Raw genomic sequence first — 25,760 nt, 5'->3', positions numbered from 1 at the left:
TATACATTACGGCAGACAGCGCCCCCGTTTTTATACATTACGGCAGACAGCGCCCCCGTTTTTACACATTACGGCAGACAGCGCCCCCGTTTTTACACATTACGGCAGACAGGGCCCCCGTTTTTACACATTACGGCAGACAGGGCCCCCGTTTTTACACATTACAGCAGACAGTCCCTACCCCCCTTCCCCCCCTCCCCTAAACCCATATTGCAGTTTTTAACTCCCCTCCCTCCCCACCCCTAAACCTATATGGCAACTTAAGCAGTGATCCAGGGGCTGGCTGGACAGGGGGTTTACCTGTTTGTCACAGTGGCAGACAATCCCCGCTGTCCGATGATCTGCGCTGCTGCCGGCTGGAGTCACTGCTGATGTGGCCTCTCCTGCTCCCGCTCGCTGCCCGCCGCTTCCTCTCCTCACTGGCCGCCGCTCCTCGGCCGCCGCTCCTGCTCACTGCAGTGCCCGCCCCCTGTGCCGCCCAGCGCATGATAACAGAGGAAATCCCGGTCAGCTGACCCTGTGACGTGACCGGGATTTCCTCAGCGGCGCCGCGTCTGATAGCAGTGCAATGACAAGCGGCATGTCGGGCCGCTTGTCATTGCACTCTGGTATGGCACAGCGGGCCAGGCAGGATCGGTCTGCGGGCCGCATCCGGCCCCCGGGCCGCCTGTTGCCCACCCCTACGGTAGAGTCTTGTTGTACGATGCAGAGTGTTCTAACAGTGAGGCACAGCAACAGTGAAGTCTTACAGGTTGGCGGGAGAGGTGGCGATTAAAAGGAAAGAAAGGCGCGTTTCAGTAGCAGATAGTTATGAACCTGGGTGTTAGGTTGGGAATGTATGGAGTGGAGACGGTTAGGTGTGTGGTTTAATTTTGGAGGGATTGTGGAGACAGAGAAGGAATTTGCACAGTGGTGCAGCGGATGATAAATGTCAGAAGAGGAAGATGATCCTCATCGCTGTGTCCAGTACAGGTGGAAATGAGAAAAGGTGAATGAATGGTTAGCTAAGCTAGGAGGGATTTGCAGTAGTCAAGGTAAGAGATGATGAGAGAATGGACCAGGGTTTGTATCACATCCTGTGTGAGAAAGGGGTGTATTCTAGCGTTTTTACTAAGGAAGCAACAGTACTATGAGCGGAACTGGAATCTATGGACTGTACAAAGGGACAGAGTAGATGATGAAACAAAGAAGCAGACATGAGTAACGGGAGAGCATGACGACGTCAGCCGCAAAGGAGATTATGGTTGGGGTAGTGACATCATCATAACTAAACACATACATTGTTGTGTTGTTCATTGTTTGTAGTGCGCACAGTCTGTATAGTTTCTTGTCATGTTTTCATGTTGAAAGACTGCGTGTTTGAGACCTCCAGATATGCCTTTGTTACAGACATCACCCATAGTTATTTGCTTTCTACACAGCAGTCCTGCAATGTTGGACTCCAAGCTTATTGCACTTGGCCCTCACCAGACCCGGTTCACTGAACAAAGTCAGCTTGTTACCTGTATTCTGTGCCAAGAGGAGCAAGCATATAATGTAGACAACAAAGCCATGGTACTTGCGGCCTTCATCCAAAGGTCAACTGTGTTCTCAAAAAACAGAACAAAGATCATTCAAGACCCAGGTAAGAGGTTGTCATCTAATATGGGAAGGAAGATGCAGACTAAGGGGTGTATTCAATTGTAGTCGGAACTGCCGTCTTGTCGGAAAGACAGCAGTTTCCGACTTTTTTAGGTTGGATAGTGTTCCGACCTATTCAATTTGGCTGCCGTTTTTCCGACAGGTCGGCAATTCCGACTTGTCAGAAAACACATAGATCGGCAGATTAGCCACCGATCCACGTGTTTTGTCGGATTCGCGGCCAAATCCGTCAGGTTTTAGCCCCGTTTCCGACAGTGTCAATCCGATTTTAAAAAAGTCGGATTGAATGCTCAAATGTCGTTTCTTTCCGTTGGAAAGGATCCGACATCAATTGAATACACCCCTATGTGTAAAAATATTTGTTATGGAGGCAATATGTACAGTTTGACTCAAACTATAGGGAATACGCTCCCCATATATGGACGTCTCAACTCTCCCCATGAAATGAACTCTAAGCACTGACACCTGACAAGAAGTTAATTGAGGGAGACAAGTGACACAGCTCTTTGGTCTTCATCTGTTAAAGGGTTTCCTTCACCATGTTTACTAGAAGAAGTGTAGTTGTCCATTGGCTTAGTTAATATGTAGCTCTTCCTTTCCAAATTCATCCAGAAAAGAAGTAGATTATGAATACTTTATAAAAATATTAGGACATAACATTGTATGGCTAATGTATTCCCTGCTATAAATTTTTGCAATATTAGCTGTCACAGAGAATCTCCAAGACATATAGAAACACAACACTGGCGACAAAGCATTCTTACTGAGATCCAATGGATTTTTCTTTCCTAATTATGACTGAAGTGATGACGTCAGAAGTCACTGATTACAAGCAGTGATATCGGATCTCACAGTTTATACAGATAATATTTACAAGAGCTTCTGAATACATTTGCATTGTATTATTTGCATTCCATTCCTGACAGTGGTGTGCGGAATCTACTGGGAAGGCGAGATCAAGTGTCAGGGTTTCCCGACTGCTCCGCTTCCTGTCGTAGAGGTTAATTACTCAGTACTTGGTCAATTTAACGGATTAGAAAACGCCACAAATCTGAGTATTACTAACCTTAGTAACTGCCAGTGCAATTCTATATCTTAATTACAGAATGATGCAACTCTGGTTTGTAAAAAGGTTACAACAGCAATCTAAGTCTTCTAAACAGCTGTGGGTCCGTTATAAGCAATAAGAGCATCACTTATTAAATTGGAATTTAATATTACAGAAAAATATATGATGCCTACAGAATAAATTGTTAATATAAAAGTTACAGAACTGACTTACAAATATAAAAGCAAATGTCAAAAAAAAAGGAATAAAATAAAAAAAGGATGGAACAGAGGTCGCATAGAGTTAACAGTTTCTCTAAACATTTCAAGCCTTTTTAAACTTTCCTTAATCCCCACACCCCTTTCAGGTGACATTTTTGTCTCTATGCTATGCAAATGAAAAACTGGTTTCCTGGCCAATTAGATCCATTTGAGATTTCATTAACCTAGTTTCCTCTCTGAATGCTAAATCACATTACCCCAGAGGAAATCCTTTTAGAGTCATTCATACCTTAAATATAACCCTTTCCTGCACATACTGTAGAGATTCCATATTAGGCCATAGGGGAATGAAACATTGTGATCTCATTGTATGTACTATGTATACTGCATTGGGAAAGGCCTCTTGCTTCACAGTAAGTATTCCTGATCATTTTCAAACCTGTGTTTCCTGGATAAAGGAAACTAAATAACTGGAGCGTTCTTCAGCATAGTTCAGATCGTTCTTTAAAGCATCCTCTTAAAGACCTAAGCTATGTACACACAGTGAGATTTATCCTTTCGATTTTGACTATATAGTCAAAATCGCAAGGAAAGTTAGTGCAAATCGCACTGTGTTTAGCCAGCTGTGATACCGATGCGCACTCCCGCGGGGTCGGTATCGCAAGGAAGGATAGACTGTGCCAGGCAAGTCAATACTGGCTATATTGTGTACAATCTGGTACAGAGTATAGTCCAAAATATTGGCACTTAGTCAAAATCTGTTCTTCTGGGTGAGTTCAAGGGAAATCGTATAGTCAATATTCTTGACATAATCGTTACTGTTCTAAAACAAGGGTTCTCAATCACAGTCATTAAGTTCCACTAAGTTGGGCATACAGGTGCAGATAAAATGCCTGTCCAAACAAAAGGCATTTTATCTGGCAACCTCAGACCCTGCAGATATCGTGGACATACAATGTGAGATCTCTCGCAGGCCACAAAATATGCGCTCATTTCCCTGTAAAGTTCCAGGAGAAATGTCCGTCGATCAGCCACGGTAGGGCATAGAAACATATTTTATCAAACAGACATGCCCGATCGATCGATATGGGGTAGATTGGCTAGATAATTGTAGCATGTGTGTGCAGCATTACAGGTCATAGTTTGAGGATTTTGTCTGTGGAAGCTGGTAGGATAATTAATGACCCAGCCATATTGATTAAATCCCTTGTGTATAATTAAAGAAAAACACAGAACATGACATGTTTGTATTTGAAGATCAGGGTTGAAAACCTCTGTTGTAAAAAACATATAATCATATACCCTGTTGACACATTATAGAATCTTAGGATGCCATTGTTGTGCAATATGTTTCTGTTAGTAAGTGACTGACTCCCCTCTATACAGAGAGCTACGACCCGCTGTTCATGCATCCAGATTTGTCTTGTGGGACGCACACGGGAAGCTGTGGACACATAATGCACGCTCACTGCTGGCAAAGGTAAGGACTGGAGTCTAGGCCTTCACAGGAATTTTAGTGACTGTTTAGTACACCAGGTTTAAACTGCATTACTAAGAAAGGAAATCACTAAAGCATATTTAAGTTGAAAAAGCTAGTTATGTTTTTTTGGGTTTGTTTTTTTTGCAAGTAGTTTTATTGGCTTAAATTCTGCTTTACAAAAGAGATATGACATGACATATGATAATATCACATACAGAATATCTTGTGGAAATAACAGCATCTAGCAGACATTCCATAAATAAAAGATCTATCTTACATTGGAGTTAGTTACAGTGAAAACCTCACAACTCCTGACTCTAATCATGTCATCCTATTGGGGGGGTTATACCAATGAAGCCTTTAGACACCATAGCGATACTTAATGTAGGGACCTGTAGTGGTCTGTTTCTTTATATTCCTGCCACGGAAGCCAAGTGGCAGTAAAAGCTTGGTTTCTCTGACGTCCTAGTGGATGCTGGGAACTCCGAAAGGACCATGGGGAAATAGCGGCTCCGCAGGAGACTGGGCACAAAAGTAAAAGCTTTAGGACTACCTGGTGTGCACTGGCTCCTCCCCCTATGACCCTCCTCCAAGCCTCAGTTAGATTTTTGTGCCCGAACGAGAAGGGTGCACACTAGGTGGCTCTCCTGAGCTGCTTAGTGAAAAAGTTTAAGTATAGGTTTTTTATTTTCAGTGAGTCTTGCTGGCAACAGGTTCACTGCACCGAGGGACTAAGGGGAGAAGAAGCGAACTCACCTGCGTGCAGAGTGGATTGGGCTTCTTAGGCTACTGGACATTAGCTCCAGAGGGACGATCACAGGCCCAGCCATGGATGGGTCCCAGAGCCGCGCCGCCGGCCCCCTTACAGAGCCAGAAGACAGAAGAGGTCCGGGAAATCGGCGGCAGAAGACGTCCTGTCTTCAATAAGGTAGCGCACAGCACCGCAGCTGTGCGCCATTGCTCTCAGCACACTTCACACTCCGGTCACTGAGGGTGCAGGGCGCTGGGGGGGGGCGCCCTGAGACGCAATAAAAACACCTTAGATGGCGAAAAATACATCACATATAGCTCCTGGGCTATATGGATGCATTTAACCCCTGCCAGTTTTTCCTTAAAAAAGCGCGAGAAAGGCCGCCGAGAAGGGGGCGGAGCCTATCTCCTCAGCACACAAGCGCCATTTTCCCTCACAGCTCCGCTGGAAGGACGTCTCCCTGACTCTCCCCTGCAGTCCTGCACTACAGAAACAGGGTTAAAACAAGAGAGGGGGGGCACTAATTTGGCAGATTAATCAATACAGCAGCTATATAAGGGAAAAACACTTATATAAGGTTATCCCTGTATATATATATATAGCGCTCTGGTGTGTGCTGGCAAACTCTCCCTCTGTCTCCCCAAAGGGCTAGTGGGGTCCTGTCCTCTATCAGAGCATTCCCTGTGTGTGTGCTGTGTGTCGGTACGTTGTGTCGACATGTATGAGGAGGAAAATGGTATGGAGGCGGAGCAATTGCCTGTAATAGTGATGTCACCCCCTAGGGAGTCGACACCTGACTGGATGGTCTTATGGAAGGAATTACGTGATAGCGTCAGCACTTTACAAAAGACTGTTGACGACATGAGACAGCCGGCAAATCAGTTATTACCTGTCCAGGCGTCTCAAACACCGTCAGGGGCTCTAAAGCTCCCGTTACCTCAGATGGTCGACACAGACACGGACACTGACTCCAGTGTCGACGGTGAGGAAACAAACGTGTTTTCCAGTAGGGCCACACGTTACATGATCACGGCAATGAAGGAGGTTTTGAACATTTCTGATACTACAAGTACCACAAAAAAGGGTATTATGTGGGGTGTGAAAAAACTACCCGTAGTTTTTCCTGAATCAGATGAATTAAATGAGGTGTGTGATGAAGCGTGGGTTTCCCCCGATAAAAAACTGCTAATTTCTAAAAAATTATTGGCATTATACCCTTTCCCGCCAGAGGTTGGGGCGCGTTGGGAAACACCCCCTAGGGTAGATAAGGCGCTCACACGCTTATCAAAACAAGTGGCGTTACCGTCTCCTGATACGGCCGCCCTCAAGGAGCCAGCTGATAGGAAGCTGGAAAATATCCTAAAAAGTATATACACACATACTGGTGTTATACTGCGACCAGCAATCGCCTCAGCCTGGATGTGCAGTGCTGGGGTGGCTGGTCGGATTCCCTGACTGAAAATATTGATACCCTGGACAGGGACAGTATATTATTGACTATAGAGCATTTAAAGGATGCATTTCTATATATGCGAGATGCACAGAGGGATATTTGCACTCTGGCATCAAGAGTAAGTGCGCTGTCTATTTCTGCCAGAAGAGGGTTATGGACGCGACAGTGGTCAGGTGATGCGGATTCCAAACGGCATATGGAAGTATTGCCGTTTAAAGGGGAGGAGTTATTTGGGGTCGGTCTATCGGACCTGGTGGCCACGGCAACGGCTGGGAAATCCACCTTTTTACCCCAGGTCACCTCTCAGCAGAAAAAGACACTGTCTTTTCAGGCTCAGTCCTTTCGTCCCCATAAGGGCAAGCGGGCAAAAGGCCACTCATATCTGCCCCGGGGCAGAGGAAGGGGAAAAAGACTGCAGCAGGCAGCCTCTTCCCAGGAACAGAAGCCCTCCCCCGCTTCTGCCAAGTCCTCAGCATGACGCTGGGGCCTTACAAGCGGACTCGGGTACGGTGGGGGGTCGTCTCAAGAATTTCAGCGCGCAGTGGGCTCACTCGCAAGTGGACCCCTGGATCCTGCAGGTAGTATCTCAGGGGTACAAATTGGAATTCGAGACGTCTCCCCCTCGCCGGTTCCTGAAGTCTGCTTTACCAACGTCTCCCTCCGACAGGGAGGCGGTATTGGAAGCCATTCACAAGCTGTATTCCCAGCAGGTGATAATCAAGGTACCCCTCCTACAACAGGGAAAGGGGTATTATTCCACGCTGTTTGTGGTACCGAAGCCGGACGGCTCGGTGAGACCTATTTTAAATCTGAAATCCTTGAACACTTACATACAAAGGTTCAAATTCAAGATGGAGTCACTCAGAGCAGTGATAGCGAACCTGGAAGAAGGGGACTATATGGTGTCTCTGGACATCAAGGATGCTTACCTCCATGTCCCAATTTGCCCTTCTCACCAAGGGTACTTCAGGTTTGTGGTACAGAACTGTCACTATCAGTTTCAGACGCTGCCGTTTGGATTGTCCACGGCACCCCGGGTCTTTACCAAGGTAATGGCCGAAATGATGATTCTTCTTCGAAGAAAAGGCGTCTTAATTATCCCTTACTTAGACGATCTCCTGATAAGGGCAAGGTCCAGGGAACAGTTAGAGGTCGGAGTAGCACTATCTCAAGTAGTACTACGACAGCACGGGTGGATTCTAAATATTCCAAAATCGCAGCTGATTCCGACGACACGTCTGCTGTTCCTAGGGATGATTCTGGACACAGTCCAGAAAAAGGTGTTTCTCCCGGAGGAGAAAGCCAGGGAGTTATCCGAGCTAGTCAGGAACCTCCTAAAACCAGGCCAAGTGTCAGTGCATCAATGCACAAGGGTCCTGGGAAAAATGGTGGCTTCTTACGAAGCGATTCCATTCGGCAGATTCCACGCAAGAACTTTTCAGTGGGATCTGCTGGACAAATGGTCCGGATCGCATCTACAGATGCATCAGCGGATAACCCTGTCTCCAAGGACAAGGGTGTCTCTCCTGTGGTGGTTGCAGAGTGCTCATCTTCTAGAGGGCCGCAGATTCGGCATTCAGGACTGGGTCCTGGTGACCACGGATGCCAGCCTGAGAGGCTGGGGAGCAGTCACACAGGGAAGAAATTTCCAGGGCTTGTGGTCAAGCATGGAAACGTCATTTCACATAAATATCCTGGAACTAAGGGCCATTTACAATGCCCTAAGTCAAGCAAGGCCTCTGCTTCAGAGTCAGCCGGTGTTGATCCAGTCGGACAACATCACGGCAGTCGCCCACGTAAACAGACAGGGCGGCACAAGAAGCAGCAGGGCAATGGCAGAAGTTGCAAGGATTCTTCGCTGGGCAGAAAATCATGTGATAGCACTGTCAGCAGTGTTCATTCCGGGAGTGGACAACTGGGAAGCAGACTTCCTCAGCAGACACGACCTCCACCCGGGGGAGTGGGGACTTCACCCAGAAGTCTTCCACATGATTGTGAACCGTTGGGAAAAACCAAAGGTGGACATGATGGCGTCCCGCCTCAACAAAAAACTAGACAGATATTGCGCCAGGTCAAGGGACCCTCAGGCAATAGCTGTGGACGCTCTGGTAACACCATGGGTGTACCAGTCAGTGTATGTGTTCCCTCCTCTGCCTCTCATACCCAAGGTACTGAGAATCATAAGAAGGAGAGGAGTAAGGACTATACTCGTGGCTCCGGATTGGCCAAGAAGGACTTGGTACCCGGAACTTCAAGAGATGCTCACGGAGGACCCGTGGCCTCTACCTCTAAGAAAGGACCTGCTCCAGCAGGGACCCTGTCTGTTCCAAGACTTACCGCGGCTGCGTTTGACGGCATGGCGGTTGAACGCCGGATCCTGAAGGAAAAAGGCATTCCGGATGAAGTCATCCCTACCCTGATCAAAGCCAGGAAGGATGTAACCGTGCAACATTATCACCGTATTTGGCGTAAATATGTTGCGTGGTGTGAGGCCAGGAAGGCCCCTACAGAGGAATTTCAACTGGGTCGTTTCCTGCATTTCCTGCAAACAGGACTGTCTATGGGCCTAAAATTAGGGTCCATTAAGGTTCAAATTTCGGCCCTGTCGATTTTCTTCCAGAAAGAACTGGCTTCAGTTCCTGAAGTTCAGACGTTTGTCAAGGGGGTACTGCATATACAGCCTCCTTTTGTGCCTCCAGTGGCACCTTGGGATCTCAATGTAGTTTTGGGGTACCTAAAATCACATTGGTTTGAACCACTCACCACTGTGGACTTAAAATATCTCACATGGAAAGTGGTAATGCTGTTAGCCCTGGCTTCAGCCAGGCGTGTCTCAGTATTGGCGGCTTTATCCTATAAAAGCCCTTACCTAATTTTTCATACGGACAGGGCAGAATTGAGGACTCGTCCTCAATTTCTCCCTAAGGTGGTTTCAGCGTTTCACTTAAACCAGCCTATTGTGGTACCTGCGGCTACTAGGGACTTGGAGGACTCCAAGTTGCTGGACGTAGTCAGGGCCCTGAAAATATATGTTTCCAGGACGGCTGGAGTCAGAAAATCTGACTCGCTGTTTATCCTGTATGCACCCAACAAGCTGGGTGCTCCTGCTTCTAAGCAGACTATTGCTCGTTGGATTTGTAGTACAATTCAGCTTGCACATTCTGTGGCAGGCCTGCCACAGCCAAAATCTGTAAAAGCCCATTCCACAAGGAAAGTGGGCTCATCTTGGGCGGCTGCCCGAGGGGTCTCGGCTTTACAACTTTGCCGAGCAGCTACTTGGTCAGGGGCAAACACGTTTGCTAAATTCTACAAATTTGATACCCTGGCTGAGGAGGACCTGGAGTTCTCTCATTCGGTGCTGCAGAGTCATCCGCACTCTCCCGCCCGTTTGGGAGCTTTGGTATAATCCCCATGATCCTTTCGGAGTTCCCAGCATCCACTAGGACGTCAGAGAAAATAAGAATTTACTTACCGATAATTCTATTTCTCGTAGTCCGTAGTGGATGCTGGGCGCCCATCCCAAGTGCGGATTGTCTGCAATACTTGTACATAGTTATTGTTACAAAAATCGGGTTATTATTGTTGTGAGCCATCTTTTCAGAGGCTCCTCTGTTATCATGCTTTTAACTGGGTTCAGATCACAGGTTGTACGGTGTGATTGGTGTGGCTGGTATGAGTCTTACCCGGGATTCAAAATCCTTCCTTATTGTGTACGCTTGTCCGGGCACAATATCCTAACTGAGGCTTGGAGGAGGGTCATAGGGGGAGGAGCCAGTGCACACCAGGTAGTCCTAAAGCTTTTACTTTTGTGCCCAGTCTAATGCGGAGCCGCTATTTCCCCATGGTCCTTTCGGAGTTCCCAGCATCCACTACGGACTACGAGAAATAGAATTATCGGTAAGTAAATTCTTATTTTTTGTTTGTAAGGGAGGAAATAAGATCATCCATGGCCATGTAGTGCTCTATACGCAAACACCATTCAGACATATTGGGAATAACACTAGACTTCCAATGTACTGGAATGACGGCCTTTGAAGCACTAAGAATATGGCGGACCAAAGGTTTTTTTATATTGAGATCTGGGCCTACGCAGAGATTCAGCAGCCAAAAACAAAGGCAGAAGGGCAGGTCTTCCTGTAGGATAAGGCTGGCCGCCTCCTTTACTTTAAGCCAAAAAGGTTTCAGAAGGGGGCAGTCCTACCAGATATGTAGTGGAGTTCCGACCCCCTTTAAGCATCTCCAACAGACATTCGGGACCCCAGGATACATTTTAGCTAACAGACTAGGGCAGCGGTACCAGCGGGACAGTACTTTACAATGTGTCTCAACCACCAACACACTAACAGAAGCAGAGAGCATACTACTGAATATCTCCGATCAATCATCTTCACCTATAAGGCCATTTAAATCCGATTCCCAATCTACCATAAATTTGGGTTTAAAGGTAAAAGCCTGATTGATTAGTAGTTTGTAAATGGTTGAGAGAGAATGACACGGGTACGTTTGGGAGAGGCATACATTTTCAAATGGGGTCATTAATCGCCTACAGTCAATAGGAGTGCCCAGACCTATCAACAAAATGTTTAATTTGCAACTATTTCCATATTTCGTTATTTGGCAAGTCCTATTTAGCCTGTACTGAAGGAACGCTCAATATGCCAGACTCTTCTAGTATCTGGTCTACCCTCAGTATACCGCTGATGCACCAATGCCTAAGTGACCATTTCTGGGGAAAAGCTGTGTTCCCAAACAGCGGCATGAGTGGAGAGGGCGATATAAGCGGTTGAGAACGCAAACGACGCCAACAGGCAAATGTGGGCCCTATTAAGGGATGGAAAATAGAAGGTAAATGGAAAATGTGGTAATTGTAGGCCCCCCAGGTGTTTCCGACTATATAGAATGTCACGCTTTAACCTAGGCTTTCGTCCCGCCCCTTATAAAATACCTGATTTTCCGTTGGATGGTAACCAACCAGGCATGTGGAATGGTAATAAGTCAAGTTTGAAGGAGGTAAAGCATCCTAGGTAAAATGTTCATTTTAATAACTCCGGCTTGTCCCAGGAAATTCGTTTTGCACCCCAGGAAGAAAGATCTGTTTGAATTTTGTGCAATAGAGGCGGGAAGTTAGAGGGGAAAATATGAGAAATGTCCCTCTTCAGGATGACCCCCAGATATTTAAGTTGTGTGTGATGCCACGTGAAGGGGTACATAGACTGAAGTACTTGAAGACTTGCCGCGTCTAAGGTAAGGTTTAAAGACTCAGAATTAGATTAATTGACTTTGAAATTAGACAGAGCACCATAATGGCTAAATTCCATGAAGAGATTAGGGATCGAGGTCAAGGGGTGGGATACCACAGCTAAAAGATCAGTGAATAGTGAGAGTTTGTGTTCCTTATCAACCACCATCAGTCCCTTTATATTCACACTTTGTGGAATGGCCCTCGCCAGGGCCTCCATACACAGAACAAATATCAATGGAGATAAGGGACAGCCCTGACGAGTGCCATTCGAAATGCGAATCCGGTCCGAGAGCTCTCCGTTGATACGGACACGGGCAGAAGGGTTAGTGTATAAGGTTTTGATTTTTTGAAGTCCAGCCAGACCCAAGCCCAGGTGCTCCAGAACTCCTAAAAGAAAGTCCCAATCTACCCTGTCGAATGCCTTCTATGCATCTGTAGAAAGAAGAATGGTCGGGGATTTGCATCCCTAGGCCACACATATCAGATCCAACACTTTAGTAGTGTTGTCTCTGGCCTCGCAACCAGGGACAATTCTGACCTGATCCGATTGAATTTGATTCAGAAGGAACCCTTTAATGCAGTTGGCTATCAAGTTAGCAAATAGCTTAACGTCGACATTCAACATGGAGGTGGGTCTATAGCTGAAGCACAGGGTTGGGTCTTTGCCTTCTTTGGGGATAACGGAGATGTAGGCAAGAAGAGATTGAGGAGTAAAAGGAGACTTGTCCGAGATCTGGTTAATCGCGCGGAGCATCAAAGGGGAGAGGGAGTCACTAAACATTTTATATTATGCTATACGGCAGTGGTCAGGGAACAGGGGTAAATTACGTGCTGAAGTCACACCGCGCTCCCTCATGCCCGCCCGTCCTGCGCTGTCCTGTCCTCCCGCCCACGGCCCTCCAACCCACACACACTCAACTTGAAGTGTTCTGTGGCTGACAGCTAACGGAGTTCCGCAGGATCAGACAGTGGCCCACATAACAGTGGGAAATTCCCACTGACATAACTGAGGTGAGGATGTGACCATCTGTCTCCTAAAAGTCGTGTCCCCCTCCCTTCCCCCCTAATCCAGCTTTCTTACATTCATTCTGGTGTTTTGGGGAGAAAGTTTAAATTAACCCATTCATTGCCAAAAAATGTCAGCATATCTAAATATATTTTGGGGTAAAAGGTAAAGTTCCCTGACCCCTGCTATAGGGTATCCATCAGGACCTGGGCTTTTGCCGTTAGGGGTGGATTTTATTGCCTCCTCCAACTCTTCAGCATTAAAGGGAGCTTCTAAAGCTTCCACCTCCTCACGGGAAAGTGTAGGGAAGTTAATTTCTCTAAGGTACTCTTCAATGAACTCTTTTTTGGGTCCTGTAAGTCAGTTCTCATCTCTTTTGAAGTTTGTAAGTTATATAACTTAGAATAAAAAGAATGGAAAGCCGCTGGAATACCTTTTGTGATGTTGCAGGTAGAACCGTCATGAGATTTGATTTAGGCCACAAAAGCTGCTGCTCGTTGAGCCCGCAATGCTGTAGCCAGCATTTTGCCTGGCTTCTTTCCCCATAGAAAATGATGGCTACGACACTTACGTGCATCCATTTTACCATTTTGCCAGCAATAAGGGAGTTGAGATCCTTACGCGCGTTTAATAGAGAGTGAAGGGTATCATTAGAAAGAGAGGACTTATGAGAGAGTTCTAATTGTTTTATCTTTTGGATCAGGGCCTCACCCTAACTACGCACTTATGCGCCTCCCAAACCGTCACTTAGGAAATATCAACTGTATCATTGGTGAGTATATAGTCAGCTAACATATCCCTGACCTGCTGTTGACAGTGGGGTCTTGGAGTAGCTGCTCATTCAGTCTCCAGATATAGGATGTCGAGGTTGAAGTCGGTAAAGTGACACTTAAGGACACTGGTGCAGGGTCAGTCCAGGTGATATGGCCAATGTTGGTAGCAGAGACCAATTGTAAGAACCTATGCGAGATAAAGATATAATTGAGCCTAGAGTAAACGCTGTGAGGGTGGGAATAAAAGGAATAATCACGCGTGGAGGGATGTTGTATACGCCATGAGTCAATCAATTGGTAACTATATAGAACTCTCCAAACTTTACGATGGAGTTCATCTGAGTATCTTGGGGAGGGGTTTAAAGAGTCTAGGCGGGGGTCTAGAGCCCAGTTAATATCACCTCTCAGAATAAAAACACCAGCTAGATAAGGCTGGGCTAAGCGTTGTCCAAAAATGCAGGTTGGGCTCTCTTAGGGGCATAGATATTCAAGAAGATGAAATCACAGTTAGAAAACGTACATTTTAGCAACATGGCTCTGCCTGAAATTAAGTAGTGGCATCAGTAACAGGTCGCGCGACAAGAATAGCAACACCCAAGGCTAAATGTAATAGGGTGCGATTTCGGAAAACGTGCTTGTTTTCTGAAAATCGCAAAAATGTAATAGCTTGTGATTTTGTTAAAGTTTTGAACATATACCAAAAATCGCAAGTGTGAAAATCGCATCCAGATGTTTTCCAATTGAAAACAATGAAAATCGCAAATGTAATAGGATGCGATTTTTTCACTTGCACACAAAACCTTACCAAAATTCGCCAGAATAATAAACCAGGTTTTTATGAAGATTTTTGGAGAAGCATGTGAGATCCGTGCATGCTTCTGTCTGTAAAGTGTAAAAAAAGTGTTAAAAATTTAATAAAACGACGTGCAGGTCCCCCCCAAGAGCATAACCAGCCTCAGGCTGCAAAAATACAGGGAAAAAATTGATTGGGGTTTCCCCGTACTTAAACAACCAGCACCGGACTCTTGGACCGGTCATGGCTCCAAAAATACGGGGGACAAAAGAAGTAGGGGTCCACCGTATTTTTGAAACCAGCACTGGGCTCCACTAGACAGGGAGGTGATGCAGTCAGGGGACACTTTTATATAGGTCCCTGTGGCCAAAGCATCACTCCCCCCAACTAGTCCCCCCTGGCCGGAGTTCCCTCTGGGATTGGGGACCCCTTAAATCAAGGGGTCCGCCCCTCCAAGCACCCAAGGGCCAGGGGTGAAGCCCGAGGCTGTTCTCCCCCCCCCCCATCATCCCTGGGCAGTGGATGGGAGGGGGGCTGATAGCCAAAATTGTGTAAAAATAAAGAATATTGTCCTTTGTTGTGGAACTAGAAGTCCCAGCAAGCCTCTCCCGCTTGCTGGTACTTGGAGAACCACAAGTACCAGCATGCGGGGAAATAACGGTCCCCTTGTCAAGTAGAACCCATTGGGGTACCTGTAAAAAAAACAAACTAAATACTCACCTATAATCCAGTGAAGATCGGTCCTCTTCTTTCCATGTAGGCATCCACAGGGTTAAAAAAAAAAAGAGGATTTTGGTACTTATCGATAAATCCATTTCTCTGAATCCTCTAGGGGACACTGGAGTCCTATACAGTAGGGGTGTGAAGCCTTGAACCGGAGGTGTGGCACAATCTAAAATTAGCATTGTCTGCACAGCCGGCTCCTCCCCCTTCACATCCCTCCTCCCTCAGTTTGAAAAATTTGACTGAGAGAATAGGACATGACACTGTAGCACATGGCGAGGAACCGAACCGTACAACATGTCAAACAGCGGCCAAGAACTCTTAACCGAAAAAAAAAAAAGGAACGCTGTTTATACGAACTGTTTTAAAACAAGAACTTAGAACACAGCAGGTTGACAGCACCGAGGCGGGCGTCCAGTGTCCTCTAGAGGATTCAGAGAAATTGATTTATCGGTAAGTACCAAAATCCTCTTTTCTCTTTCATCCACTAGGGGACACTGGAGTCCTATACAGTAGGGGACGTCCCAAAGTTTACCCCCAGGGTGGGAGTGCTGTCGGTGGCCTGCAAAACTAAATGTCCGAACTTAGATTCTCCGGACGCAAAAGTATCAAACTTGTAAAATTTTGCGAACGTGTGGGCTGAAGACCACGTCGCCGCTCTGCAAAGTTGAGTAGTGGAAGCACCCCTGGCAGCCGCCCACGAGGCACCCACTGAACGGGTAGTATGAGCACCCGTCTGAACCGGAACCTGTTTGCCACAGGAAACATAAGCTTGACGAATGGTAAGTCTAATCCATCTAGCCAAAGACTGCTTAGATGCTGGCCAACCCTTCTTTGGCCCATCATAAAGAACAAACAAATGGTCCGACTTTCTGAAGGACGACGTAACTTGTACGTATACCCGTAAAGCTCGGACAACATCCAAGGACACGTCCTCAGCTGTGAGACCCTGGAAAGATGGAACCACTATTGGCTGGTTTACATGAAACCCCAAAACCACCTTCGGAAGGAAGTCCGCCCTTGTACTGAGTTCCGCCCTATCCTCATGAAAAACTAAGAAAGGACTCTTACAGGATAAGGCTCCCAACTCAGAAACTCGCCTAGCCGAAGCCAAGGCAAGTAATAACGTGACCTTCCAAGAGAGATATTTCAGGTCTGTTCTTGTCAACGGCTCAAAAGTCGGTGTCTTCAAATATTCTAACACCAAATTCAAGTCCCATGGTGCCGTGGGAGGACGAAAAGGGGGTTGAATCCTCAGAACCCCCTGTAAAAAGGTTTGAATCTCTGGCAAGGATGCTAACCGCTGTTGAAAAAGGATGGAGAGAGCCGAAATCTGAACCTTCAGAGAGCCCAGTCTGAGGCTTCCCTCTAGACCGGCCTGAAGGAAAAGTAGAAGTCGAGATAAATGGAAGTTCGTTGAATTCCATCCCCGCTCCTGACACCAAGCCATGTACCGTCTCCAAATCCTGTAGTAGTGCCTGGCGGTGACCGGTTTTCTAGCGGCAATCATTGTAGGGGTGGCCGTTCGTGGAATCCCTCTGTTTCGTAAGATCCGGGTTTCAATAGCCACGCCGTCAAACGCAGCCTGTTCAGGTCGGGGTGTAGGAACGGTCCCTGAGATAGCAGGTCCTCTCTCTGAGGTAACCTCCAAGGATCTTCCGCAAGTAACCCCCGCAGGTCGGAGTACCAACTCCTGCGGGGCCAATCTGGTGCGATTAGAATGGACCCACACTCGTTCCCGCTATACCCTTTTCAGAACCCTGGGTATGAGTGGGAATGGTGGAAATATGTTATCCCTCCTGTAACACCAAGGAAGTGTTAATGCATCCACTCCTTCTGCTGCTGGATCTCACATCCTTGACACATATCTGGGCAGCTGATGGTTTTGCCGAGACGCCATTAGGTCCACCTGAGGTAGACCCCATCTTCTCACAATCATGTTGAAAATCCGTGGGTGAAGGCACCACTCTCCCGGATGCATGTCCTGGCGACTGAGGTAATCTGCTTCCCAGTTCTCCACGCCTGGAATGAACACAGCCGAGAGAATGATGTCTCTTCTTTCTGCGCACAACAAGATCTTTGTGGCTTCCTTTAACGCCATCCTGCTCTTTGTTCCTCCTTGACGGTTTATGTAAGCCGTCGTCGTGACATTGTCTGACTGAATCCTGATGTGTTGATTCACGACTAGGTCTTCTGCTAAGAGAAGTGCATTGTAAACTGCCCTTAGTTCGAGGATATTTATGGGTAGTTTGCTTTCCTGTAGGGTCCACCGTCCTTGAAACTGATGGTCGTTTAGGACGGCTCCCCAACCTCTGAGACTGGCATCCGTTGTCCGGATCCTCCAATCCCAAATGCCGCATTTTTTGACGGCTGCAAGGTTCTTGTGTAACGACCACCATATCAGGGAGACCCGTACCTGTGGGTGAAGTCAGATTCTCCGATGTAGAAGCCAGTGCGAGCCTGCTTCCTGAGCAATGAGGTTCATTTGGAATGGTCGTGAATGAAGTCTGCCGTACTGGAGAGCTTCGAACGACGCCACCATCTTCCCGAGAAGTTGCACACAGAGGTGCAGAGAAACAGTTTGCGTCCTCAGTACCTGAGCCACTAATCTCTGTAGGTCCTGGACCTTGTTCTCTGGTAGGAACACCCGTAATAGGACTGTGTCCAAGATGAGACCGAGGAATTGAATCCGTTGAGTCGGTATGAGGTTGGACTTTTGGAAATTAACAATCCATCCATGTTAAATTAGGAATTGATGGGATGTCTGAACATCCTTGAGCAGTCGATTCTGAGATGGAGCCTTGATCAATAAATCGTCCAGATAAGGTATAATCGTGACCCCCAACAGTCTCAGTCCTGCAACCATGATCGCCATGATCTTTGTGAAAATTCTTGGGGCTGATGCTAGGCCGAACGGCAATGCCCGGAATTGGTAGTGATCCGCCACCAGTGCGAACATTAAGTAAGCCTGGTGAGGAGTCCAGATTAGAATATGCAGATATGCATCCTTTATGTCCATGGATACCATGAACTCGCCCTGTTCTAAGCCTGCAATGACTGATTGGATTGATTCCATCTTGAATCTGTAGACTCTTAAAAACTGGTTGAAAACTTTTAAATTGAGTATTGGTCTGACCGTCCCGTCTGGCTTTGGCACGACAAAAAGATTGGAATAGAACCCCGTTCCTCTCTGAGAAGCGGGAACCGGAATAATGACCTCTGCTTGTAGCAATTTGAGAATTGCTGCCCGTAGTGCCCTTGCTTTCTGAGGGCACTGAGGCAATCCTGTTGTAAAAAACTGACTGTGAGGCCTCTGTTGAAATTCCAGTTTGTATCCCTGAGAGATCAAGTTGTTCACCCAAAGTTCTGGTGAGGTTTTGGCCCAGATGTCCTGAAAACCTTTCAGTCGGCCGCCCACCAAGGGGGACCCCAGGTGAGCTGGGAGGCCGTCATGCCACGGTCTTGTCAGCGGGTTTATCCTGCTTTCTGGTTGTTGCTTGTGAGCGGCCTCTACCTCTGCCCCCACGTGCTTGTGTACCGAAACCCCTTCCTCTGGCTCGAAAGGACTGAGATCTAAATTAAGTAAATGCTGGTCCCGAATAACCTCTCCTAGTTTGTGGAGCGGTTCTCGTTTACAAAGTAGGCAGAAAAGTGGACTTGCAGTAACAATAAAAAGAATATTTAGCGCAAAATGGTCATAGATGAGATGAGATGATCAATAAGCAATCATATTTAATGCATATAAAATCTAAAAACATCCATGGAATTTACACAAGAAAAAAGGTAAAATATAATATACTAAGCAGTAACTGTGTACATATAAATCGTACGATGATGTTGTTCCCTATAAAGGGTATATTGCACAACTCCCAGACTCATTCAGCTGCACTTGTAAATATAAGATAGGACCTGTTCCTATGTAAATAGTCCCCTTCTGTATCCAATAATAGTGATAGGATAGTCCGTTGTTAATAGTTACCACAGGTGATCAAGGATAATTAAGCGGTACAGCACTCCGCAGTATTGCAGTTCCTTGGTGCAGTGGATAAACTGTGAAATTCCTCAATTGAAGAGGTTTTACCTCCAAGCAGAGGTCCAAGAGGTTCCGTGGGGGACTTGGTTCAGGTCCTGTATCTCCAGATTTCCATAGGTCCAGGGAGTTTAGCAGGAGAGCAGCTCACACCAACGCGTTTCGTTGTGATCACACAACTTTTTCAAGGTGCTGACTGGGCTGTGAGAAGGGGTTTATATACCCAAACAATATGGCTGCTCATTTGCATAACAGATTGGAATCAATCAACTCATCTCATGATATGACCAAATTATGACAGACAGATAAAACTAAATTAAAATCACACATTAGTACCTATAGAACATACTAAAATTAGTTTAATACTATGGTTATTTCTCTTATTTCATTATATATCGTGTGGTCACATGACCGTTTGTATATAGGGTATATCTAAAAACCGGGGGTCACAATCCCTGGAGGTAGTTGTATGAGCTATTAGTCAAAGGGTGGATCCATGTCTCATTTTATTAATGGCCCTATGGAGTCCCAGAGGCTCTCACCTGAAATAGATCCCATGATAATCAGCGGTGCGGTGGGGATGACGCGAACGGGTCGCGTCTCGTCGCGTCATCTGGAAGTGTCCGATCACGTGCAGTGACGCGATCGGGTTCTCTCCGTCGCGTCATTAGGCCGCGCTTAGGCGCGTATGACGTGACGTGGGGGATGTCATTCTGGTTGTCCAGGCAACGCGTCAGTGTCAGTTATTTTCTGTTTCCGCCAAGCGGCCCAAATATACTAGTTTGTGGTGTTGCATACATTAATGTCCCCGCGAGTCTTCTCCTTTTTCCTATTTTCCTTTTTCACCCTTTCCCTTTCTTCCTTCATTCTTCTTTTTAATTTTCTATACCCTTGTTTTTATTTCTACAGTTTTGAATTTTTCTGTTTATAATATGTTTCTTATACTAAGACGGATAATTTAGAATCAACTTTGCAAGAAATGATTCTCAATACAGAAATTATATTTGTCTTAATAAGAATGTATACAGTTTGGTGATTTGATGTATCACCCCCCTTTTTTCAGTCCAATATTTATAACTTTATTGGATTAAGTATGTTTTTTTGTTTTTTTCTTTTTTTGTGTATTATTTTTCACATTATATTGTGTTTTTTATAAAAACGTATATTCTTTGTTTGAACAGAAACATCTCAAACATATTATATTATATTATTTTCGGATTTAGATACTCTAAATATACCAAACTAATGGGTTACCAATATAATATGCTGTTATCCATTTATTGGATTTTAGATACATTATTTCTGTGGTTGGCATAATGGCTGTCAGATTCGCGGGGACATTAATGTATGCAACACCACAAACTAGTATATTTGGGCCGCTTGGCGGAAACAGAAAATAACTGACACTGACGCGTTGCCTGGACAACCAGAATGACATCCCCCACGTCACGTCATACGCGCCTAAGCGCGGCCTAATGACGCGACGGAGAGAACCCGATCGCGTCACTGCACGTGATCGGACACTTCCAGATGACGCGACGAGACGCGACCCGTTCGCGTCATCCCCACCGCACCGCTGATTATCATGGGATCTATTTCAGGTGAGAGCCTCTGGGACTCCATAGGGCCATTAATAAAATGAGACATGGATCCACCCTTTGACTAATAGCTCATACAACTACCTCCAGGGATTGTGACCCCCGGTTTTTAGATATACCCTATATACAAACGGTCATGTGACCACACGATATATAATGAAATAAGAGAAATAACCATAGTATTAAACTAATTTTAGTATGTTCTATAGGTACTAATGTGTGATTTTAATTTAGTTTTATCTGTCTGTCATAATTTGGTCATATCATGAGATGAGTTGATTGATTCCAATCTGTTATGCAAATGAGCAGCCATATTGTTTGGGTATATAAACCCCTTCTCACAGCCCAGTCAGCACCTTGAAAAAGTTGTGTGATCACAACGAAACGCGTTGGTGTGAGCTGCTCTCCTGCTAAACTCCCTGGACCTATGGAAATCTGGAGATACAGGACCTGAACCAAGTCCCCCACGGAACCTCTTGGACCTCTGCTTGGAGGTAAAACCTCTTCAATTGAGGAATTTCACAGTTTATCCACTGCACCAAGGAACTGCAATACTGCGGAGTGCTGTACCGCTTAATTATCCTTGATCACCTGTGGTAACTATTAACAACGGACTATCCTATCACTATTATTGGATACAGAAGGGGACTATTTACATAGGAACAGGTCCTATCTTATATTTACAAGTGCAGCTGAATGAGTCTGGGAGTTGTGCAATATACCCTTTATAGGGAACAACATCATCGTACGATTTATATGTACACAGTTACTGCTTAGTATATTATATTTTACCTTTTTTCTTGTGTAAATTCCATGGATGTTTTTAGATTTTATATGCATTAAATATGATTGCTTATTGATCATCTCATCTCATCTATGACCATTTTGCGCTAAATATTCTTTTTATTGTTACTGCATATTTGCGAGGTCTGACCAACCTCACTCTTTTAGCTGCAGTGTTGAACCTCCCCTAATCTAGCGCCTTGAGAAAATCACCCTAGGGTGTTTTTTCCTCTTTTTGCAGAAAAGTGGACTTCCCCGCTGTAGCCTGCGAAATCCACTAGTCTAATTCTGGTCCGAACAGCATTTCACCCCCAAAGGGGATGGATTCTACCGCCTTCTTGGTCTCAGAGTCTCCCTGCCATTCTCTGAGCCATAAAATCCTTCAAGCCGATATGGCTGATGCAGATATGCGCGATGCTATTCTGCTAATATCCTTAGAAGCTTGACACAAGTACGATGCAGATTCTTGAATGTGTTCTGCCAGTTGGGTAATCTCTTCTAAGCTATTTTCCTCCTCAATAGCTTGTACAATACGGCCGGACCATGCACCCATGGCCTTGTTGACCCAAGCACAGACGATCGCAGGTCTCTGCGCTGCACCAGCTGTAACAAAAATTTACTTTAACGCAGTATCAACTTTACGGTCTGACGCATCCTTTAAAGTAGTTACGTTAGGAATTGGTAAAATTGTCTTTTTTGACAACCTTCCTAGGGAAGCATCCACTACCGGCGGAGTCTCCCACTTGTCCATTACACCCTTAGGTAGGGGATAAGTTACCTGAAACCGTTTCGAAAATTGAAACCGTTTGTCAGGTTGTTTCCAAGCCTCCTCTATCTGAGATTGGAGGGATTTAGGAATAGGAAACACTACTGAACGCGGCTTCTGGGATTCGAACAAATCGAAATCCTCCGGCTCCCGTATTTCCTCATCCTTAAAACTTAGAATCTCTTTTACCGCGTCAATTAAGGAGTCTAGACCTGAGATTGCCGAGTCCTCTTCTGGAAAGTCGGCGTCTATGTTAGGTTCAATTAACTCACCTTCCTCCGTATCAAGAAAACCCTCTTCCTCCTCTGATTCTGGTATCATAGGGAGAGTTCTTTTAACCGCTTTGCGCACACTCGTTTCTGCGGATGCGGGCGGCGTTAACCTGATGAGAAATTCCTCCATCGTCTTTGAGAATCCCGCAGCCCATTCTGATTGCTGCTTGCGCGACTCTGCCATCTCCATGGAGATTCTATTAGCAAGGTTGTCTTCCCATACCTTAGCCAGAGCACTGCTCCCAGGTGGAGCGTCCTTGTTTAAGCAGGAGTCGCACACCCCGGAGCTGCCAACCCACGTGCTCTTCTTGTTACGTTTCGTACAAACATAACATGTCTTGGAGGTCTTGGTTGCCTTAGACATGTTGTTTTGAAAACCCTTTACCAGGGTAGCCCGCCGCGCTTTCACCCTTTAAACTAGGAAGAGAAAGACTGGGAGATGACGGAAGCGAAGGTATTGGATTCGGCTGGAATTACCTGTCCTTTTCGTATATAAAAGGAGCAGGCCAATATCTTTACTTTAATTAACAATAATAAAAAAAAACTAAAAAAAATGTTATATTAAAAAAAAAAAAATTAAAACACCAGCCGACTCGCAATCCTCACACCCCAACTGTAAATCGGCTACGATGTTAGAGTTGGTATTCGCTTGCTTCCGTGTATTTTCTGCAGGATCTTTGAAACAGAAGTCCCTTGAAAATATAAATTGTAAAGTTGATTACTTTTCAGGAGATCCTCATCTGTATATATATTATTCACCAGTAGAGGGAGCAGTTACCTAACGATCTCCCTGCTATATTATACTATGCACTATGCAGGCAGTGCAGCCGGGGGAGCTAAATCTTTAATAAACAAACTTCCCCTATGTACTCTACTGGGGGGAGGGGGAGGGGGAGGTCCCATCCATTACCTCAGCCTGGCGCCATAATCATTAAATATGGCCCTCACTAAATGTCCTGCAAGACTGTTTTGAAAAATATGCTGCTGTCAGGAACCCTAGCCCATTAGGCTATATGAGCTCCACTTGCTGCTGCCTCGGATGTCTCCTCACGGTATGTAAGCACTTTAATTTCTAGCCCCCTCCCGCTGGCCGGCGCGCGCCGAGTCCACTCTCTGGCGCTCTGTGAGGACACTATTTGGCGCGCTCCGGACCCGCTGGCCGGTGCGCGCCTGGACAGTTTCCCGTAGCGGCGCCTGTGCTCCGTTTCGGCTGTCAGTCTTCTCGCTGTGCAGCGCGCCGCTCTGCCGTCCCTCCCTGCTCACAGGGAGGAAAGGCCAAGTCCCGCGCCGCACTCTGCTCCCGCGCCCGCTGCTGTAACTGCAATGTGAGGGGCTATATTGCCGGAGGCAGCATTACATTGATATATTACAGGAGGCAGCATTACTACAGAGATCTGTTACAGGAGGCAGCTTTTTTTAGTGATATTTTAGTAAGGAAGGTCTCTCCCTTCTCACTATAAAAATAAATAAAAATACATGAAGGACCCTAAGCTACTTTTTCCTTCGACCAGTACTCACTGTTAGAAGGACTTGGAGGATCTCCTGTGGAGAGAGGCAGGTCCCTTCAATAGGGATCTTTGTCTCTCTGATATCAGGCAGCCTTGTCCCCCTTTTATTAGGGTTACGCAGCCCCTTTTAGATTTTTAGTCAGGAGCTCAAGTGCTCCACGTGCTATTACCTCCAGCACAATTTTTCAAACTGAGGGAGGAGGGATGTGAAGGGGGAGGAGCCGGCTGTGCAGACAATTCTAATTTTAGATTGTGCCACACCTCCGGTTCAAGGCTTCACACCCCTACTGTATAGGACTTCAGTGTCCCCTAGTGGATGATAGAGAAATAAAAAATAACAAAAACCCTGTGACTCTTGTCACTAGAGGACCCGGCAGCCAGTCAGGGAGCGCCACGTCATAGCGCTCTCCTGATTGGCTGTGCACTTCTGGCCTGTCAATCAGGCGGAGCGCACTGACTATAATGGAGGATCGCGGTCCTCCATTATAGTCAATGGTGGTAAAATTGCGGTCTGCGGCTAACCGCGAGGTTAATTGAGGTCACCCACAAGAGTGACCTCAATTAACCTCGCGGTGGCGTCATTTGTATGGCAAAGATTCTGTAGCGGTACAATCACAAACAAGGGAAAGAACACTGCTCACTGGCTAATTAATAGGAGGTCTCAGGTCTGAAAATCCTTGGAATGAAGGCAGGACACAAGGCTTGGGGGTCTGGGTTCGGTCTTGAAACAACGTCAAAACATATTGTAGGCAAGGTAAAGTGTTTGAGCACAACTGATGTCACATTGCGCAGGAGACGTGTCAGAGCGTGGCAGCTGTCCCTCCCCTGGGAGGTCTTAGGTGAACATTAGAGGAGGCGGCACCTTCCCAGGAAAAAATGTGATGGTCACATGTCAGTAGATGATTAAACAAGTTGTAGGTTTCAAACCAGCCACTAGATGGAGCCAACTGATCTCAGAATCTGTATCCCACTGTCTGATCAATGCTGAGGCTATATAGCAGATGAGAGATGAGAAAGTGACATTGGACAGTCAAACAGATGAAAAAAGCGAAAACACCTCAGTTTAAAAGCTATTAAGGAGAGTCACAAAATCTTGAAGTTGTTATATTTCTCAAATGCAAATAAATAGAACAGGGATTTGAAGTTCTCACTCAGCCCATCTATACTCTGTAGCACACATATACTTCTGCAGGTTCTTCCATAGACACTTGTGAGGAAAGTTTGACAGTTTGCAAAGAGAGCAAAGTCTCCTTCCTGTCTCAGCCCCACCAGAATCTGCATGTTATATTTCACTGTGACTCCTGGAGTCAGCTGACGTAGTTGTTTGTGGGGTGATGGGAGTGTCTGTATGCTCTACACAACAGGCAGCGCAACTCTCCAGGAGCCCTGAGGTATGGCGCATCAGTGGGAAACCGCCAGCACAGCGAGATCGCCAAGATCCGTTTTATGCCCGAGGTACCAGGCTAAGGACAGTGAGGCGACTCCCGGAGCGCTCGTTTTGACAGTCTGGGAAAGTAGGTGCAGTGTCCAATATACGGCGACCGTCAGTTCAGCACAGGAGGTTTGACGACGATGCCCTCCGGAGTGTCCACGGGAGAACGACCGTGGCTTCACACGGCGGGCAGGCCTCTCCATGCGGTGCACCCACAGGTGGACAGAGATGACCAAAGGA

At 46.2% G+C, this 25,760-nt stretch overlaps 1 protein-coding gene across 4 annotated transcripts in view; it reads left to right on the top strand.

Annotated features, from left to right (window-relative positions):
• Window positions 1-25,760, top strand: part of UBR2 (ubiquitin protein ligase E3 component n-recognin 2) — a 278,406-nt gene that overhangs the window by 188,486 nt on the left and 64,160 nt on the right. For 2 of the 4 annotated variants that reach the window (XM_063918297.1, XM_063918298.1), the window contains exons 30-31: window positions 1,425-1,624; window positions 4,297-4,390. In XM_063918297.1, coding sequence (XP_063774367.1) covers window positions 1,425-1,624; window positions 4,297-4,390 — 294 coding nt within the window. Of the gene's footprint in view, window positions 1-1,421; window positions 1,625-4,296; window positions 4,391-25,760 lie in introns of all 4 variants that reach the window. The other 2 variants (XM_063918296.1, XM_063918295.1) reach the window with 1 other exon arrangement.

Source organism: Pseudophryne corroboree, chromosome 4, assembly GCF_028390025.1.
Source record: "Pseudophryne corroboree isolate aPseCor3 chromosome 4, aPseCor3.hap2, whole genome shotgun sequence".
NCBI lineage: Eukaryota > Metazoa > Chordata > Amphibia > Anura > Myobatrachidae > Pseudophryne > Pseudophryne corroboree.
This window is presented reverse-complemented; position numbering and strand designations above follow the sequence as displayed.